This window comes from Lygodium microphyllum, chromosome 15 (genome assembly GCF_053477565.2).
Source record: "Lygodium microphyllum isolate KBCC chromosome 15, Lygodium_microphyllum_v1.1.10, whole genome shotgun sequence".
Taxonomy (NCBI): Eukaryota; Viridiplantae; Streptophyta; class Polypodiopsida; order Schizaeales; family Lygodiaceae; genus Lygodium; species Lygodium microphyllum.
Window position 1 is genome coordinate 21,818,367 of NC_141149.1, and position 20,377 is coordinate 21,838,743.

Below are 20,377 nucleotides of genomic sequence, written 5' to 3' on the forward strand. Positions count from 1 at the left end.
CACATAGTCAAGGGCGTCCTTATTCATTCCAAGCCAATAGAACTACCTTTTAATAAGACTATAAGTCTTATTAACTCCTGGATGTCCCGTACTAGAGGTATCATGACACTCAAAGAGTATCTGGCGCCTTATTCCTTCATCTTTCGGGACACATACCCTACCCTTGTAGAGTAAATAACCATTATCAATGGTAAACTTGAATCCCATTTGACCAACCCCTGATGCTCCATTTCCTTGTTGAACATCCTCAAATATTCCTTCCTCAGTGGAGGCCCTTCCATTTGGATCCCTATTGCTTCCCATATATTGGAATATGCTGGATCAACCTGGCATTTCCCTTTTAAGGATTCAAGCAAATCGGAAGTGAACTGAGTAAAACTCAATTCATTTATGATGGCCATTCTACTGAGTGCATCAACCACTATATTATACTTCCCTTTTCTATACCTTATCTCATAGTAGAACTCTTGGAGGAGTTGAGCCCATCTGGCTTTACGTTCTTGTAGATCCGGTTGGTCATTAAGCCACTTAATGCTTTCATGATCCGACAATATCAAAAGTTTGACACCATACAAATAGTGCCTCCATTTCTTCATTGCATGTACTATTGCATACAGCTCCCTCTCATAAACAAAATAATTCCATTTTGCATGGTCTAATTTCTTACTTTCAAAAGCAACCGGTCGACCTTCTTGTAATAAGACCACGCCTATCACCTTATCACTGGCATCGGCTTCAACCACAAATGGTTTATTGGAATCCACAATTAATAATACTGGAGCTATAGCAATAGCTACCTTAAGTTTTTGAAAACTTTTATTTTCGTCTGTTCCCCAATTAAAGCTCTTCCCTTTCCCTTTAAGTTGGTCTGTCATTGGAATAGCTATTTTGGCATAATCTCGAATGAATCTACGATAAAATCCAAATAATCCTAGGAAGATCTGTAGCTCTTCCAGGTTCCTTGGAGATGGCCATTCAATAATTGCCCTTACTTTTTCTGGATCCATCTTGATTCCCTCTTTTGAGATGATATGCCCCAAATATTTGACCTCTTGTGCGAAGAATTCACATTTAGTTTTCTTCGCATAAAGGGAATGTATTCTTAACAATTGGAATACTAATCGTAAGTGTTCCAAATGTTCTTCTTTTGATCTACTTAAGATCAAGATATCATCCAAGAAGACTACTACAAAGTATCCTAGATAGGGTCGTAACAGACTATTCATCAACTTCATAAAGGTAGTTGGTGCATTAGTGAGGCCAAAAGGCATCACCAAAAAATCATAATGCCCATATCTAGTACAAAATGCTGTCTTAGGAACATCCTGTGCCTTAATTCTTACTTGGTGATAGCCTAATCCTAAGTCTATCTTTGTGAAGAATTTTGCCCCTTGTAATTGATCAAAAAGATCTTCCATTCTGGACATAGGAAATTTATTTTTCATTGTTATCTTATTACGTGCTCTATAATCAACACAAAGTCGCATAGAACCATCTTTTTTCTTTACTAATAAAATTGGCGAAGCCCAAGGTGAATTGTTGGGTTGAATAAACCCTTTATCAAGGTAATCCTTAATTTGTCTTTCAACTTCTTGGTACTGTGTTTCACCTAACTTATCAGGTGGTTTAGAAATAGGGTGTGTATCCCTATCTATATCAATTGGGTGATTTATATCACCCCTATTTGGTGGAAGGCCACTTGGTAAATCAGAAGGAAACACATCTTTAAATTGATCTAACAAACCACTTAATTCATTACTTACATTCAACTCACAAACATAAGAAAATTGTTGCTTTATATTACAAAAAGTAAAAGTGTTTTGCACAGGAAGAGACCATAACATATATACCTCACAAGCTTCCTTCTTTATCAGCTTCTGAACTTCAGTCGAACACAACAAAGGATTATCAGATACTTCATGTTCACCTTGAATCACAAAAGTCTTACAATCCCTTTCAAATTCCAGTGTATTATGATGATAACTACGTTTTAAGAATGGTTCCAATCCCTATAGCCACTCCCTCCCTAAAGCAATATCGGCTCTTTCCATATTCATAATTTGAAAATCAAGTTTATCTTTATATCCTTGGATCTCAATTTCCAAATTGGATACCATTGTATCCCATATTTTATTATCCTGACCTTGCATCATACGAACAACATATTGATGCCCACTCTTTTGTTAGGGAAGTTTCAATTTTTGACAAGTGCATAATTTATGAAATTGTGGGTAGCAGAGTCATCAATCATGACTCTAAACCCTCTTTCCAGCTATCAATCCATGCACTCTAACTAAATCATGTGGCCCAAAAGTAGGCTGCCACATAGAAGTTGACATACAACACCTGTGTTGTACATCCTTGTGCAAGACCTCTAAAGATTTATACCTTTCATGCCCCTTTAATTCCAAGGTCTACACTACATGGATTTGTTTTTCTTTTCCCTTGCCCTTGTCCTTATCCTTTCCTTTATCTTCCCCCTTTTAACTTTGAGGACAATTCCAGATAGCATGGTTAGGGGATAGGCAATTGAAACACAACCTTTCTTTTTTGGCCTTATCAAAGTCATCTTGACTTAACTTTGGCCTTACGGCCTTACATATTGTCTCTTTTCAAAGGGTTGTTTCTTGCCCTTAAGAAATGGCATTTTCCTTTTAAATTTGACTACAAATTTTAAGGTTTCCAATTCCTTAGTCTTGGGCTCCATATCAGTGAGACTCATGAGTATACCTGGACGCATACTATCTTCATTGATTAATGCAAATGTAATAGCCTCTTCGAGCGTCTTAGGTGAACTCCTTTTCACTTCTTTTTTACAGGCCTTATCTAGTCCCCTAATGAATCCTCTTGTCTTTTGAAATTCATCTATTCCTTCCAATTTGAGGATTATCTCACGATATTCCTCCAGATATGTGAGCAGGGGTCTTCCCTTTTGTCTGACATAATCCCAATCTTCCCAATTTCTTTCAATTTCATTTTCAGAAATGAATTCTTTCAAAAAGACTGATTCAAATTGAGCCCAAGTTTCAGGTATTTTATTTGCCTCCTTTAAAGTTCGCCACCATTTATATGCCTTTGGCCCCAAAGTTAAACTGGCCTCCAGCGCTTGGAGATGTGGTGGAGTATTTTTAACTTTGTGCAAATCCTCCCATTTTTGGAGAAAATTAAAGATAGTCTCTTTATTTCTATCTTTTTCCTCCCCATGAAACTGAGGGGGTTTTATATCTTTTAACACTGGATTATCCCTTAGCTTTTGGTGGGGTTCCCTAGGATCTCGCATAGTCACATCTAAATCTTTTGATGAAGATGGAATATCCGAGGTTTCTAGCTTATTTTTATATCTTTCTAATAATAAGGTTAATTGAGATTTTATTTCAGTGAGTGTTTGAGTTAGAAATTCCATTTGAACCCCCTGTGCTTGCACACGAGCGGTTAGATCATCAAATTGTTCTCGTGTGGCAAAAAATTCTTCCCATTGTTCTTCTTGTATCTCCGTTTCATGGGGATCTACCATAGGGTGGTCCCCAGAACTAGAGCCCTCGATTACTCCCTCTCTCCCTTTCCCCTCCATTAATATATTGGAATTGGAAAGCAAATATAAGACATTTGCGTACAAAGTAAAGTACTTCCCTGATAATAGTGATAGGGCAGCTATTGATGGCTTTAACAGTTTAGTAATAACCCAAAGAGTGAGGAATGGTTCAACTTCTCCCAAACCGAGCCAGTCGCGTTGAAATGAAGCCTGTCAAGCAGGAACATAGAATAAGGAGGGGATTAAGCACACCCCCTCCCTAACAGGTCACGTGTGAACTAGCTGTACCCACAGCTATATGTCAAGCAGGACTTCGCCCGACTAGCTTGATACTACCGTCCAATTCCGCTACACAAAATCAATCACGTATGATGAGGTATGGGCCAATCCTGTCACGCGTCGGCTAATCAGTACTGACGTAATCCGTCAAGTACTCAAACTTGATTTGTGTCCATGTGGGCGCCGTCTACTCGAGTTTGGATTTGCGTCCGGATGGGAGAAAGCATTCGCGAGAGGACAGTCGAAAGCATTCGCCTCCATTAAAACGGAATCGGACGGCTGATCCAAAAGACAGGACCCGATGGTTCTTCGTGAGGACCCGGCGGCTCTTCATGAGGACCCGGCGGCTCTGATACCAGTATAACGTAGTTGACCAGTCTGACGAATAGATGAGTAGCAGTCCAACTCCTGATGACGGACAATCTGTTCGTGAATCAATGGCACGAGTGATTCCATTTCTCCTCCCTCGCCTAGACAAGTGTTGGCTCCTCTCTCACAGTTTCCTCTGCCAGCCGGCCGCTTCAAGTAAGTCCTACTATTCTTGGACTCTCTTACTCTCTAGGCTCCCCTTGACCCCGTTCGGGTGCCCAAGGCCCCCAGACGGTCATCCCTCGCGCCTGTCTCCTATAAATTACCTTATTAATGTAACAAAGCTGATCTCCTTCAATGTTCAATACACTAGCTGTCATACATGCTTGGGCACATTTTGTTTTCAGCTGCAAATCTCTTTGCCTTGAGCTGCAACATGAGTGTTGGTCTTCAATTATTGGACATAGATCCTAAGGTAGCTATGGAAACCTTAGTTTTTGCTCTAAATTAGGGTTTTCAGTAACAATTTCTGCAATTGCTCTCCATCCCAAACTGGAAATTTCTAAGAATGGCTTGAGGGATTGTCAAAGGATGAGAGGAAGATATAGATAGGGAAAATCAGTTGAAAGGAGTACCTTTTGATCACTAGCTCCAATGGCAATTCTGATGGTGCCAATAGCTTCAAAAGAGATGTAAAACCCCAATCCACCTAGCGAACTCTCCTCTCCTACCACCAGCTTTCATTTAGGCAAACAAGGAAACATGTTGCCCCTATCCTATCTCATTGCGCGATCCTTTATCGCCTCTCTCTAAGCTCATCCGACAGCTCTTCCTTCCTCAGACTCTGAATGCTGAAATCACCCTCAGCTAGCCCACAAACAACCCCCTCCACTTTGCGTGGGAAGTTTTTGTTAGTGTGCCACTTTTAGTGTTGTCAATCTATAATCTCCCGGCTATGAGCTCTTGTCACAATCTGACAGAGACATGGGAACTTTGGCATTTTAGTGTGCATTTTTTGGAGTTTCCTGAGCATTTTCTGCATTTCCCAGCCTGTGCCACCTTGTCGGACATTGTCCTATCTCCTCCCATTTTCCTGCCATGTCAGCTGATTTTCTGTCACTTTTATATGCTGCGTTGCATTAAATGTAGTCGAACAGCTGGCAGCTGGTCAGCCAATTTGACACACATTTTGCTATTTATACCAGGCACTTTGGCCAGGGCAGATCATCTTTTGCAAGCTGCTCCTCCAACTTGGGAGATACTCCTCCATCTCCGTTGTTGTTGCTACTATCATCATTTCTAGCCAGATTCGGTGCCTTCATTGACACCTCCGACAGCGTGCAGGGTGTCACAAGACTGTGACAACTATTACCTTTTTGTTGATTTCTTTATTACATATTTTATTTGGTTTTTCTTTTTGGAAGGATCCCTCTTGAAATCTAAACGCCTGAGTTGCATGGCCAGTTTGTGAAATGGACAGGAATGTCTAGTGAGTCAAGATTGGACAGTTAAGGTCCAATGTAAGTCTGGAAGAGACTGATGGAACTGTAGATTGACAAGCCTGGAAGAGACTTGTGAAAGTGTATATGGACAAGTGTGTTGAAGAACTAGCCTGGAAGAGACTAGTTCAAAGTGAAGATGGACAAATCTTCAAGAGATTAGTCCATGTGGGGTCATCAGTGGAAATTCACTTTCAGTTGAGCTACATTACAAATTTGGATGTAGCCATAGTCTGCAAAGATGGTCAGAAGACTAGTGGGGATGCAATGGAAGCAACTCCTAAAATTTAGGGAGTTACTATTTTTGGACCTCAGAATCTGTTCGCGTTATTATCTTCGTTTTTGTACGAGGATTAATCCTCTGGTCTGTGCCGAGGTCAAATTTTGAACCGAGGATGGAGAATTTTAGACCGAAAGGTCTAAACAGAAAAATTGTTACATGTATGCCATGTGTCACAATTTGGGCATAAATTCCCAAAAGAGAGAGAGGGCAGCACAAAAAACGAGTTTCAATGCATGGGGGACTCATTTTGTGAAAGGGAGATGGATTGTTCCAGATGGAGAGCTCTTGAGAGCTGGTCTACCTTGTCTATGATGCACAGAGGCTTGAGCTTGCTTCCTACTCTCTCTCTTTCTCTTCCTGACAGTATGGTTATGCTGCAGAATCAAGGGCCTTTCTTCTGATTCAAGTACAGCTATGTGGAATATGATGTCTTTGCATGAGGCAAGAGCCTTCTTTCTTCAGGAACGGGAGCAGTTGTTTGCTGCCCACAAGCAGGAACAGGTGAGGGTGGTAACCCCACCAAGCAAGAGTCTAAAACAGCACATCAGTACTGATTCTGGACTGTTCAGAGGTTATTTCAGAGCCCAATTGATGTCAGAATCAAGGGGCACTTGGCGCAGATGATGCAGAACAGTGCAGGGAACGATATAAGCTGAAAACAGGTTTCAGAACAGGTCTGAACCAGGAATTACTGTGGGCTGAACAGTGCAGGGAACAGTATGAACTGAAAACAGGTTTCAAAACAGATCTGAACCAGTAATTACAGCAAGCTGAAATGGTCAATTCTGCACTCCAACCAGAAGTTTCAGACTTGGGCAGAGTTTCCCCTCCTGGTCAACTTGATTTGGGTTAGTAATTGTACTGTTATGCTATCGAATTTCACCCAGAATAGGTGAAAGACAGCCCATTGTACTTTCTCTCTTTTTAAAAATAAAGAAATACCACAAGGGGCACCTGACTTAGGGGCCAACAGGGTGTCTGTGTGGCAACAAGAGCATTCTAGCTTCCTGTTTTTCTTCTTGATTCTGTGTCTTTAAGTTCAGGTAAAGTGGGCAACTGTGAATTGGGTGAAAGCATTTATATATTTTGGTTGTACACTACCGCCCTTCCCAGTGAACAGGCCAGTTACACAGGGACTGATCAATCCTTTCGTTTGTAATCAACATTTATTTCAATCAGTGAAGATTTCTTTCTTCCTTCATCTTCTTCTTGTCTTCTTCTCTTTGTGTTTGTGTTCCTTCTTCTGTTGCACACTTTCACATGGTATCATCGCCTCGGAATGGACACAATGCAGTCTATCTAACAAGGAGACCACCCAACCCCAAAATACAGGCAGCTAACCTTGTGTTTGCTGCTGAGGCATTCTCCTCTACAGTAGGTGACTGGTTTTTCGACCCCGGCAACAGTCTTCTACTGCAGGTGACAGGTTTTCAGCCCAAGCAACAGTCTTTTGACTATAGGCAACAAGTTTTCTCCATCAATCGTCAGCTTTTTGGCTGAAAACGCAAATTTTCTCCTCAAGCTCACAGTCTTCTTCAGCAGGTGACACCATCTACTGCATAGGTGGTGCCTCTACAACTATAGTTGTTTTCCTCCTATGATTGTGCTGTTTGACAGCTCAATGCAGCTTTTCCGGGTATTTGCAAGTTTCCAAGATGTCTCAACACCAGTGTTTTGGCTTTACTAACTCAAAGCATGATGTCTCTTTTCATTCCTCTAAGAGACGGTGAGATTATCAGCAATCAGAGTCCCCCGTTCGGACTCCTCATTCGGAGTGACCCTCTCCTCCTCCCTCCCTTCATGTTTCCACTAAGGCTCGGTCTACCGGCTTGAAGATGCCTTATATGGCATCCGCTATGCATGTGCCTGTGCTTCCTTCTTTGCCCAAAGAAGACAAGTTGGATGGTTCCAACTATTCTCTATGGTCGTGTAAGGTGGAGTGCATTCTTGACACCTTCAACCTTTGGGAGTCTATCTTTCTCCCTATTCACCAGCCCGTGGAAGATCCCGCACATGGCATATCGATGGACCGTGCATTCCTTTGGGATCAGTTAAAATCCCGCGCCCGATCCTTTCTCTTTATGAGTTTACAAGATTCTATCTTGATTCATGTTCGCACATTGAAGACTGTGGCGAAGGTGTGGAAGAAGCTTACGTCTCTTCACCATCAAAAGACGTTTACCCACAAGATCTCCTTGGAGAAGAAGCTTCCAATGCTCAATGTTGATGACTCTCCTTCTATGAAGGATCACATCAACAAACTGGAGGACATGTGGAACAAGCTTATGTCCCTCGGAAGGATGATATCTTCGTAGGATATGGACATGATTCTATTAACTCAGCTGCCATCTCCTAAGTACGATGTTTTCTACACCAACCTTCTGACATCGAGGACCTGAGATACACTTCTATAGGAGGAGCTTGTCAAAAATAACAAGTATGCTTTGGTACCATGTCAAAAAAAGCGGCAATACAGAGTGACAATAGAGTTTGCGGGGAGTAACGCAAAATGTGTATGGCAAACACTGAGGGAGAAGAGAGACTCAGAAACACAAGAAGAACACAGTAATGGTGCACTGAATCATGCTATGAGAAGAAAAGCTGATACAGTAGAGCTGAAGCTCAAAAGATAACTGCACTATCTTGTCAGAATCAAGCAGCAGCACTTGTGGGAAATGTGCACAATGAAGACAGTGAAACGCAGTCCTCCGGGCAATGGGCTTTCAAAGTAATCAATGGAAGGTGAAATATAACTGTCAAGTGAGCGAACCGTAATCCTCTAATGCCGTCAATGATGTGGAAGATGATCACTAGCTATCGAGGGAGCGAACCGCAGTCCTCTAGTGCCCAAGAGTGACCTGGGCACCAAAACACAAATCCTAGTATGTCAGAGCTGTCAAACAGAAGAAGAGTAGCCTAAATGTTGATGCTAGGTGGATAATGATGACGCCAAATGGAGGATGAACCAAGCTGCATAAACGCAGGTCTCAGCAACCTCTATGGCAAACAAGTGACGCTAGGTTATAGAGGAGAAGCCACGCTGCAAAAGCGCACGTCCTAGCAGCCTCTGTGATAGACGAATGATGCCAGGGGATGAAGGAGAAGCCAAGCTACAAAAACGCACATGAAGGTGGAGCCTGATGGAAAAGGATATTGACACGAAGGCACGGTACGGAGCAAAGGTACATGTTGGCAAGCATCTGTGGGGGTTCTGGTGACGCCGGAAGAGGACCACCCACTAGTCTGTCTGTCTGCTTATGGAGAAGTCATAGCACCGGATAAAAGGAAGGGTAGGTGGGAGAGGAAGAGAAAGGTATCTTTGTCTTCTGGTGATGTAGTGAAAAATAAAGGGGAAAATTAGTAGATGATGCTGAACCCACAACCTGTCTATGCCTTCTCTAATGAACAGAGTCTTTAGCCCTTAGCGTTCTTACACTCTGATAACATGTCAAAAATAATAGCTATGCTCTGATATCATGTCAAAGTAAGCGACAGTACTGAGAGACAATAGGGTTTGCGAAGAGTAACACAGTGTGTACGCTAAACACTAAGAGAGAGGAGAAACTCAGAAACACAAGAACATGGTGATGGTACACTGAATCATGCTATGAGAAGAAAAGTTGATACAACATAGCCGAAGCTTCGAAGATAACTGCACTGTCCTGTCTGAATTAGATAGCAACACCTATGGGAAATATATAGTGAAACACAGTCCTCCAGGCAATGGGCTATTGAAGTAATCAATGGAAGGTGAAAGACAACTATCGAGGGAGTAGACCGTAGTCCTCTAATGCCGTCAAAGATGTGGAAGACGATCACCAACTGTCAAGAGAGCGAATTACAGTTCCCTAATGCTCGAGAGTGACCTAGGCAACAAAACACAATCCCAAAATGTCAGAGCTGTCAAATGCAAGGAGAGCAGTCCAAATGCTGGCATTAGGTGGATAATGATGACACCAGATGATGGAGGATGAGCCGGGCTGCAAAAACGCAAGTCCCAACAACTTTTGTGGCAGATGAGTGACACCAAGTGATGGAGGAGAAGCTAGGTTACAAAAACGCAGATCCCAACAGCCCCTCTGATAGACAAATGATGCCAAGGGATGGAGAAGAAGCCAAGCTGCAAAAACGCAGGTGAAGGTGGAGCCTGATGGAAAAGGGTACTGACACGAAGCAAATGATGGTGACACCAAGTGGAAGATGCTCCAAACGCAAGGCTTGATGTTGGAACAAGGCGCCTGAAGCAAGAGAGGAATGGTGAAGGTAGCCACGAGCCACAAACCACAATGTCCTCTTGAAGGGGTGTAAGGGCAGTGAAAGGGCCGATGAGAGAAGAGAAGGGTGTCTGATGACCGAAGAAGGTGGTCAATAATAACTCAAGAGAGAGGTGGTAGGAGTGTAAAGAATGAATGAAGTGACTACCTATTTATAGGCATAGGCTATCTACGGTGGCACACCACTATTGGCGCCCACTAAAAAAGTGGCCAAAATGTGGACACTACTCCTTTTTGGGGTTGTCAGTGCAAAACCCTAGACGAAGTGTGTGAACTGAAGAAGTGGTTTCTCAACAAAGCTTTCACCACTTGTCTTGGAGCATGATCAGCATCTCAAAGAGACGGAAACTAGTGGATCTAGCTCCACGAAGGCTTCTATTGTAGATTCAAGGGGTGGGAGAAAAAGTGGAAACCCCATGCTAAGAAAGAAGAGGACAAGAAGGATGAAACCAAGGATCAGAAGAAAAAGAAGCCCAAGTACCCACACTATGGGAAAAGCACTCATCGTGAGGAGAAGTGATGGCAGAAGTACCCCCATTTGAAGCCTAAGGAGGGGTCTAAGGATTCAAAGACTACACTCGCTACCACAGAGTCTGTCTTCGTACACTTGTTTGAGATGAAGGATACGGCACTTCTTCTTCGGAGAAAAAGCCTTGGCTCATGGATAGTGGGTCTCTTCCCACATGACTTACCTCCAGGATTGTCTTCACGATATGAGATCTAGAGGGAAATCCGTTACCATTGGTGACAATTCATCAATCCCCGTGCGTGAAGTGGGGACCATTCCCATTGTTGCCCAATAGAAATTCTTCTTTGTCCAAAGTCGTCTATGTACCAGATTTAGGCTTTAACCTTTTGTTCATTTACGGTCTTACACAACTAGGTATCCGAGTCATCTTTGACCATGATGCAATCACCGTGGAGGATGCATCTTCAAGAGCTACTCTATGGACAAGTACACACAGGAGTAGACTCTACACACTCACAGTCCTTACTATGAGGTCTTCCCATAAGCTTGGACTGCTTTCGCATGCTCATTATGGGCATTTGAATCTTGATGCTATTTGGCGGACTTTTAGGCAAAAGATGGTAGAGGGACTTCCAAATTTCCCCTCCCTTCACACGTTATGCGCTAGCTACTTGAGGGGCAAGCAACAAAGGCAACCTCGTCCACAGGTTGTTGCTTGGAGGACATCTACCCTACTTGAGTTGGTTCATATTAACCTTTGCCGACTAATGGGTGCGACTTCTCTTGGGAAGAGCAAGTAACTTATGCTAGTTTATGACGAATTTAGTCATTATGTGTGGCCCTATTTCTTAGAGTACAAGAGCAAGGCGTACTCCTACTTCTATGAGTGGAAAGCATTTGCAAAGAACCAAACCTCCTTCAAAGTTCGCAGTGTCCGAGCAAATCATAGCAGCAAGTTTGGTTCTAACTTATTTTTTGAGTCTTGCAGAGAATATGGTATTCGAGTGGAATATTCCCACCTAAATAAACCATCTAAAAATGGTGTGGTAAAGTGTGCCAATCGGACCATGTTTGAGATGGCCCAATCGATGTAGCATAAGGGTCTTCCCCATTCCTTATGGGGTGAGGCAGTGGCTACTATGGTACATATCCGCAACAAGTCACCTACTTCAGCATTTAAGGCTATGACTCCCTACCAAGCCTTCTTTGGAAAGAAGCCTACCATTTCCCACTTTCACATCTTTGGATGCAAGGCATGCGTCCATGTGGACAAGAAGAAACAGCAAAGCACACTCAATTACAACTCGAAGAAGCTCATCTTCGTTGGTTACAATACGACTAGGAAGGGCTTTTGGCTCTACGATCCAACAACTCTCAAGATCAAGGTGAGCAAGAATGTGCTCTTCAATGAGGCTGCGGCCTCCGAAGATCCGATTGATGGTTCTTCTATTACATATAGTTTTTCGTCTTCGACTAAACACCCCCTGAAACCAGCCTTTCTTCCATGGATGGGTGGTAAATCCCTGATTACAACTTAATTACAGCAACAAACAATTAATCCAAATCTGAAAATACAAATTTACCTACCGATCTTCAACAATGCACATCCGATTGGCCCCAAAATTGGTGCCCCTTTCAGTACTTCTTTAGCTTAATTCAAAAACAGTTGATTTACAATGGGATTCTTCCAATCCCTTTCGGTATTCCAACTCCCTTTGCTATACAAAATCACCAACAAGTCTTTAATCTGATTTGCCCCTTGATTCGGGCAATCAATTGGCCTTCACCCGCTTTGATGGAGATGGAAAATGCCCCAAATTCAATTATTTGCTGGTCCCTCCACTTGAATAGGCTAAAAACAGCTTCAACCCTGTTGAATCCAAGTCTTGGAGCTTCTAATTTCTGGCACGCTTCTCGAGGCTGCTGCTAAACCCTAATTTTTTAAGCAAAAAAATCTGAAATTTCTCAACCTCCGAGGGTCCAAATGCTGAGATTTTTGGAGCAAGGCTGTGAAATGGCTGGGAGATGAGAGGGAAAGCTATAGAGAGAGAAAATTCAGAGTTTTGTCGCGAAGAATGACTGAAAATCAGTCAAATGCAGTTGCTCCCCTGCCACAACAGCTTGTAGATGCAAAGAACTGAAGAAAATCAGTCAATTACTGCTGCTGCCCTGTCTCAACAGCCTGTAGATGCTGTCTCCTGCTGTTGATCGGTTTTCTTCTGCCCCTGGCTGCTTGAGAAGGTCCTCCAATGGCCTCTCCTCCCTCTCTCTTGCAAGCTGAATTTTTAAAAATGCCTCTCTCCAACCTCTAAAGACGTTTTTCAGTCTTGCATGGGCATTTTTAACAAGTGGCAACCTTCCCAAATGGTTTTTCCAACATTATCCATAATTAATTATTAATTTTCAATCTTTAAATGCTGAAAATTAATCTAATAATTATTTCGATGCCCTGAAAAATAATCCGACCAGCCAATAATTAAATTGGCTAGGCAACTTTCGTTCCGGAGTGTCTCTGTGCCATCTTTGACCATCAGATTGGCGTTAGATACCACTAAACGCCACTTCTCTAGTGTCATCAACTAACATTTATGACCAAATGAATGACCTAGGCCAACAACTCGCACCAAATACTACCAAATACAGTAACCTTTGCCTTTGACATCCCGTGATTTCTTTGGGTCCTGGGGTCGTAAATTTACTTCAAATCCAGTTGCACCTCACATGTGCAACATTTACTTAATCATGTGATTAAGAATTGATCCACATGTTAAGGGAGGTTTCAAAAATACATGTCCTCATGACACCCCCTCCCCCCAAAACTCCCCACCATTAGCCCCTCCCTTTCCTTCTAGGTTACCCCTTGGCACTCCATCTGCAACACCTCCCCCTCCTTCCCCTTCTCCCTTACCTTCTACCCTTACACCCTTAATGGCTCCTTCGTCTACTACATCGTCATCAAATATTCCTACCCCTTCCCCATCTCCTAAAGTTTCCTCTGGGGGGAATGAGTCATCAGAGAGGGAGTCTTGTTCATCCAGTGAGGAGGATCCACCTTCCCTTAGTGAGGGGGAATCCCTTCCACAAACGTGCTTTACAGCAAGTATTGGAGACTTCTTGGTCTCCTTCAACAAGATGAGCCTATCACCATTCCTCAATGGTATCAATGGCCCATGCAAGATTCAGGGATAACTCAATTCCCTGAGACATCTCTTGGCCCATACATATCAGCTAGGCCTCAAACCCAGTAGGATAGTACACTCTAGGTGAACTATGCCCTTATGTCACAAATTCTTCAAGACCATGAGCCTATTACAATTGATGAGGCTCTTGCACAAGATCTTTTACGCAGTGCTATGCAAGCTAAGCTCGATTTTATCAAGTGGAATCAAATTGGAAGTTGGTTCCTTGTCCGAAGAAACAGAAGGTGATTGGTGTGAAGTGGGTCTATAAGACCAAGTGTCTTGCAGATGGAACATTGGACAAGTATACGGCATGGCTTATTGCCAAGGGATTCTCTCAACATGCAGGTTTGTATTACTTTGAGACTTTCACATCAACAGTTCAAAGGTCCACTATTCGAGCTATCTTGGATTAATCGCCTGTCACCATTGGTCAGTTTATCAAAAGAATGTGAAGTCATCCTTTCTGAATGGTGTCTTGGAGAAGGAGATTTATGTCTCACAACCTCCTCGTTTTCTTATGCAAGGAAAGGAGGACCATGGTTATAGGTTACGGAAGGCACTCTATGGCCTAAAGAGGGCTCCTAGGGCTTGGTATCAGCGGATTGATCAATTCTTATTAGACAGTGGCTTCCATCAATCAAATCATGAACCCAACCTTTATCACAAGGTTGCGAAGCACAAGTGCGTCTTGGTCATCTTGTATGTTGACGATCTCATTATCATAGGGAGTGATACAAAGGAGGTTGATCATACTCGTAGACCGGGTTCGACATGACGAATCTTGGGATCCTGCACTTCTTCCTTGGATTGAAGATCTATCAGATAGCACAAGGCATTTTTATTTCCCAACACAAGTACATCTCTAAGCTTCTTTTGGAGTTTGATATGGATGAGTATTGACCTATTTCGTGCCCGATGGACCCAAAGTCCAAGATTTTAGCAGCATGAGATCCCCTTAGTGATACCACCCATTACTGGTGCCTCATCGACTCTTTGATCTGGCTAATCTACACTCGGTCGGACATCTCTTTTGTGGTGGCCTTCTTCTCTTCTTTCATGAAGACTCCTACACAGGCTCACACGTGAGCTGCTTTGCATGTTCTACCCTATCTATAGGGGACTCTATCCTACGGGATCATGTATGGAGAGAGGGTCGCTCTTTCTAGAAGGAGTGACTCCAATGGGCAAGTGATGTGGACTCGATACAATCCACTGCTGGTTATGTCTTTTCCCTTGGATTCGGAGCTATCATTTGGAGCAATAAAAAGTAGTCTATTGTGGCTCTTTCCTCTACAGAGACTGAGTATCATGTCCTTTGTTCTACAACTATGGAGGTACTTTGGCTCCATCGCTTGTTAGCATAGATTGGCTTTTCACAAACAGGACCTACTTAGCTATAAGTGGACAACCAGAGTGCCTTCACTCTAGCGAAGAACTTGGTGTTTTATGTTCACACGAAGTACATCAAGGTTCAGTACCACTATGTTTGATAACGGATCACGAACTCTAAGTTAGCGGTGGCCTACTATCCTACTGAGGGCAATCCAACAGATCTCTTCAAAAGCCTTTGCCCAAGGATTCTATGCTTCATCACATGAGATTGTTAGGCCTTCAGACACTCCCAAGATCTGAGAGGGGGTGTTAGCTTGCCACTTTTAGTATCGTTAATTTGTCATCTCCCAATTGTGAGCTCTTGTCATAGTTTGATAAAGATATGGGAGCTCTGGCATTTTAGAGTACATTTCTCAAGTTTCTTTGGAATCGGTCTATGACTCACATAAAGCAGTAGTTCCTTCAATTAATACCTGGTCTTTTCACACACACATACAAACAGAGACCTCACTCCCTCCCTCAACACCAGATTGGCCCCGAAGACCGGCGCCCCTCTCAATATTTCTTTATCAATTAAAAGACGAAAAGTTACAAAAAATGAAATGTTCCAAAATACATAACCTGTGAACAATTGATTTTCATCTTTTCTATGTAAATCCCAACTGCATAAGGACAGTACAGCACGTCCAGAACAACATCCTTTTTAGGAAAGCATTTTCTGTGACCATAACTCAATAATTCATGTGCAAAATTACAGTCTGTAGAACTCTGTATTTACTGTTTCTACTGTCCAGCATATCCAGAACAACATCCCTTTTAGAAAAACACTTTCTATGACCATAACTCAATGATTCACGTGCAGAATTGCAGTCTGCAGAACTCTGTATTTACTGTTTTTTACTATCCAGCATATCCAGAACAACATCCCTTTTAGGAAAACACTTTCTATGACCATAACTCAATGATTCACTTGTAAAATTGCAATTTGCAAAACTTTGTATTTATTGTTTTTACTGTCCAGCATATCTAGAACAATATCCCTTGTACCCTGGCATTATTCCAGCAATAAAACAATCCCACAAACAGCACTAAATCACAGCTGAAAAACCTTGTTCCTGTGTGGCATGGTCATCATTTTCTTAAGTTCCTACATTGGCGAAGCCTTCAGCTGCTCCTGAACCTAGACAGTGAGGCTCTTGCCTTAGCAGAAGTGCAAAGAAAACACAGAACTATACATTCGATGGAATCAACCCATCATGCAACCTTTGAAAATAAAGAGAGTTTACCAAAGGGAGCAAGCTCTACCTCCATACATGAGTCAGAGACGAAAAAGTACTCTCCATAGCTGATGTACTAGCAGCAATCTGCCCTCAGCTCCTCAAAACTTCACTCTCAGATCTGCCCCTCATGCCTATTACGTTTTTTTTTAATGCTCTCTCTCTCTCTTTTGGGAATTTATGCCACATGGCATACACGTAACAATTTTCCCGTTTAAACATTCCAGTCTAAAATTCTTCATGATCAGTGCAAAATTTGACCCCCGCACAAACCAAATAATTAATCCTCATGCAAAAACAAAGATAATGACGCGAACAAATTCTGGGTTCCAAAAATGGTAACTCTCTAAATTTTAGAGATGGTGACCCCTGTATTTCTCAAGTTGTTCTAAGCAACTTTTATATTGCAACCACATCAAAAAGTGTAATGTGTCTCAGATACGGTGACTTTTGTTCCATGGGCATTCTCACATGTGCATCTTTTGTCTTGGCCAGGCTCATTGTCCTGCACCATCTCCAATGGCTAAGTACACAGTCCCAAACCACTGGCATTCTATTCTTCAGTGCCCATTCAATCTGGTCCCAAGGCTCAGACAAACCATTAGTTCAATTTGTCCCAATGACTGCCTCTTCTGGCCATGCAAAGATCTCGGCTTAATCCAAGAGAACTCTAGGGGTAAAAAGCAACAACAACTAAAGAAAATAAAATAAAATATTTATATAAGTAAATAAGGAAAACAACTACAAAAAGTATAACCACCTGGTGACATTCTTGAGCATTTTCTACATTTCCCAGCCTATGCCACCCTATCAAATATTATCCTGTCTCCCCAAATTTTTTTGCCATGTCAACTAATTTTTCTAGCACTTTTTTATGTTGCTAAATGTAGTTGAATAGCTTGCAGCTGGTCAGCCAGTATCAAGTTGGCCAGTTTGACACACATTCTACTATTTATAGCAAACAATTTCGCAAGGGCAGATCATCTTTTGCGGGCTGCTCCTCTGACTTCAGGCACACTCCTTTGTCTTCAGTGCTACTACTACCATCATCATTTTGAACTAGATTTGGTGCCTTCACTGATGCCTCGATCTACATGCAAGGACAGATCAGTCCTTCCTAGTCGGTGCAGATTTCTTTCTTCCTTCATATTCCCACTATCTTCTTCTCTTTGTGTTCATGATCCTTCCGTTGCGCACTTTCACAATTTTGACAAGTGGCAGCCTGTTTTGCCACTTGCTAGCTCTCCAAAAGAAATTTCTAGCTTTAATTAATTAAGTTTCAGAATTAATTTGGAAAAAAATCATTATTTATTCTTTTGACCCTACCCAAGGACTTGCAAGTATCCATCCACATTTCATGTGCTAACCCCCATGGGACATTAAATTGTCCCAACATTAATTGGCCTTGGACTTAGCATTAATTAAATAATTAATGCCTAGTCTCTCTAATGTCACCACTAGAAATTTAATGGCCCAATTATTGGCCTAGACCCAAACTGACATCAAGCACCCACAAGTACCTCTCCAACATAACTTTGTACAACTTTTGCCAATGTCACCCACTGGTCACCAAGGTTACTAAGATCTCACTCTCACTTAACTGACTTGCATTTCAAATGTGCCCACATGCAAACCCTAATTTGGGAGGCCCAAACTTTCTATAAATATACAGACTACCCTCCATTCAACCCAATCTCATTTTTGCAGTTTGCAGGTGTCAAAGGTTCGTTGTCCACACCCCATTCACAAAGGATATCTCAGTCAGAGCTGTTTGTCATCATCACCCATCATCTAGCACCTACTGTCCAGCCATTGCTTGCTGTTTTATGTGTTCCAATCTGCCTACACCAGCCACGAGCTGTCGCCCATTGCTAGCAGCTGCATACCAACCTGCATTTACACCAGCCAGCTGCCACCTAGCCTCAAACATGATCCAAATTGTTGCGTTTTGACCATCTACTGCCATTTGACCCCTTGAGAGCTGCATTTTGCTGCCACATCATCAACTAGGACTGCATTTGCTGTGTTCAGCCTCCACTCTGCTTGTTTGACACTGATCCACAGCCTGAGCTTTTGCATTTGCTACAGCCAGACACCTTCGGAGGCTACCTTGTTGCATTTCTGGATCCATCAAAGTATGTCTTTAATCTACAGGGGACAGAACATCAAGACATTATATACTCCAAGAAAGGTATTATACACCTAGAACCAGCGTATCATTGAATGACCTTAATGAAATTAGAACCCAACAGCTTACTGTTGAAGAGAATTATGCACCTGATTAATAGCAGCATCTGTTTGGATGAACCCTCCATGAACACCTCTAAGACCAATTTCACTGCTTTTGCGCTCTACACAACTGAACTTGAAACAAGCCTTGTTAGACAGAGAACACTAGTTTGCTGCACGTAAAAGCCAGAAACCATGACATTCCACACCACAAAACTTGATTCTTTGATAATAGAGCTTGCCTTATCACGCCCACTGTTACTGAGTTCTGAAGATGAAGAGGACTTCCTAGGGCTATTATCCACTCTCCTGGCCTTAGCTTTCGTGAAGACCCTAGTGCTGCTGCTGGGAGAGGTGTCTTAGAGTCAACTTTAACCACTGCAATGTCTGATGCTAGATCGTAGCTAACTACTGTTCCATCAAAAGTCCTTCCATCTTGCATGCTCACTTTGACCTGCAATGATGTAAAAGAAAATCACTTGATTTCAAAAGATTGAACAGAAACCTATGTTGAATTCTCTGATACTTTAAGAAGTAGTTACAATTATTAAATTTGCTTCAAACGAAAAGCCTCATTTGACCTGAGATTTGAAATAACAGGAGATTAGTCAGCACAATAAATACTACAAGATCATAATAAACAAACAACAAGAACACAGAATAAACACTAATAGAATACACACTGGGAGTAAAAAATATTATGGACACATGCTTCTCTTTTTCACAGATCTTAAGGTATTTTGCCCCTAGCTTAGTAGTTGTTCATATACTACCCTTGATGAAACATATGGATAGACAAAATTTCACTTTACCACTCAAATTGGCAACCCATTTTGAAGTTTAGCACTGCTTGCCAGTGCCAGAGTGGCTATGCAATGGTGTAGAAGTAACACAAATGATACATTAAGGCCATACATCAGTGTTAGTTTCCTTGTGGCAACATAGACATGCTTGACTACTCACTTGGTCTCCAATCTCTGCATAACGTAGAAAAATAGGATGGGGAATGAGGATGGGGACAAGGACAGGGCACAAGGGACAGCCAAACCCAAGGAACAAGGATGATGAGCAGGGGTAGAACAGCATATTAAAAAACATAAAATAGGTAATTTCCTTACCATACATCTTTAATGATAGTATGCAAAAAAAAAAAAAAAAGTACAACGCATCAAAGTATGTGTATGTATGTGATAGAGAATGTGAAAGTCAATGTAACAAATTTGTGCTAGCATCACGTGTGTGTCTCTGTGTGAAAGAAATGTAAGGAACTAGTAGGGTTTGCAATGGAGATGACAAAATGCACAACAAACACTAATAGGGAATGAGATCAGAAACACAAAGAATGCATGAAAAGATGAATTGTGTACAATGATGACACAACAGGGGCCTTGGCTCCATGTCTCCAAGACTGGGGCCGCTGTGTGAGTAACAAAGTCTGGCATTGATGGAGTGACCCAAGATGATTGCACTGTCCTGGCTGATCAGGCGGTGGCACTTGTGAAGGAATATGCATTGTAGAGGGAGCAAAACACAGTCCTCCAGGCAAAGGTGTGTTGGAGAAGACACTGGATGAAGATGGACAGCAGTAGAGGGAGTAAAATGCAGTCCTCTGTAGCTGTGACGTGAGGTAAAATGATCTCCAGGAACAGCAGCACCAAAACGCAGAGGTCAGCTGGCTGGGAATGCCTTTACAAAGGTAGATAACTTCTCCA

General features: G+C 42.2%; 1 protein-coding gene across 6 annotated transcripts in view; it reads right to left on the bottom strand.

Annotated features, from left to right (window-relative positions):
* The window catches only part of DEG14 (Trypsin family protein with PDZ domain-containing protein), a 116,445-nt gene that overhangs the window by 52,119 nt on the left and 43,949 nt on the right, over nucleotides 1-20,377 (bottom strand). For all 6 annotated transcript variants that reach the window (XR_015693286.1, XM_087693955.1, XM_087693956.1 and 3 more), the window contains 2 exons: nucleotides 18,908-19,119; nucleotides 18,714-18,795 (listed from right to left, as the gene is read on the bottom strand). Coding sequence is in view for 5 of the 6 variants with exons in the window: in XM_087693955.1 (XP_087550081.1) it covers nucleotides 18,714-18,795; nucleotides 18,908-19,119 (294 nt within the window). In the remaining variant the exon portion in view is untranslated. The remainder of the gene's footprint in view (nucleotides 1-18,713; nucleotides 18,796-18,907; nucleotides 19,120-20,377) is intronic.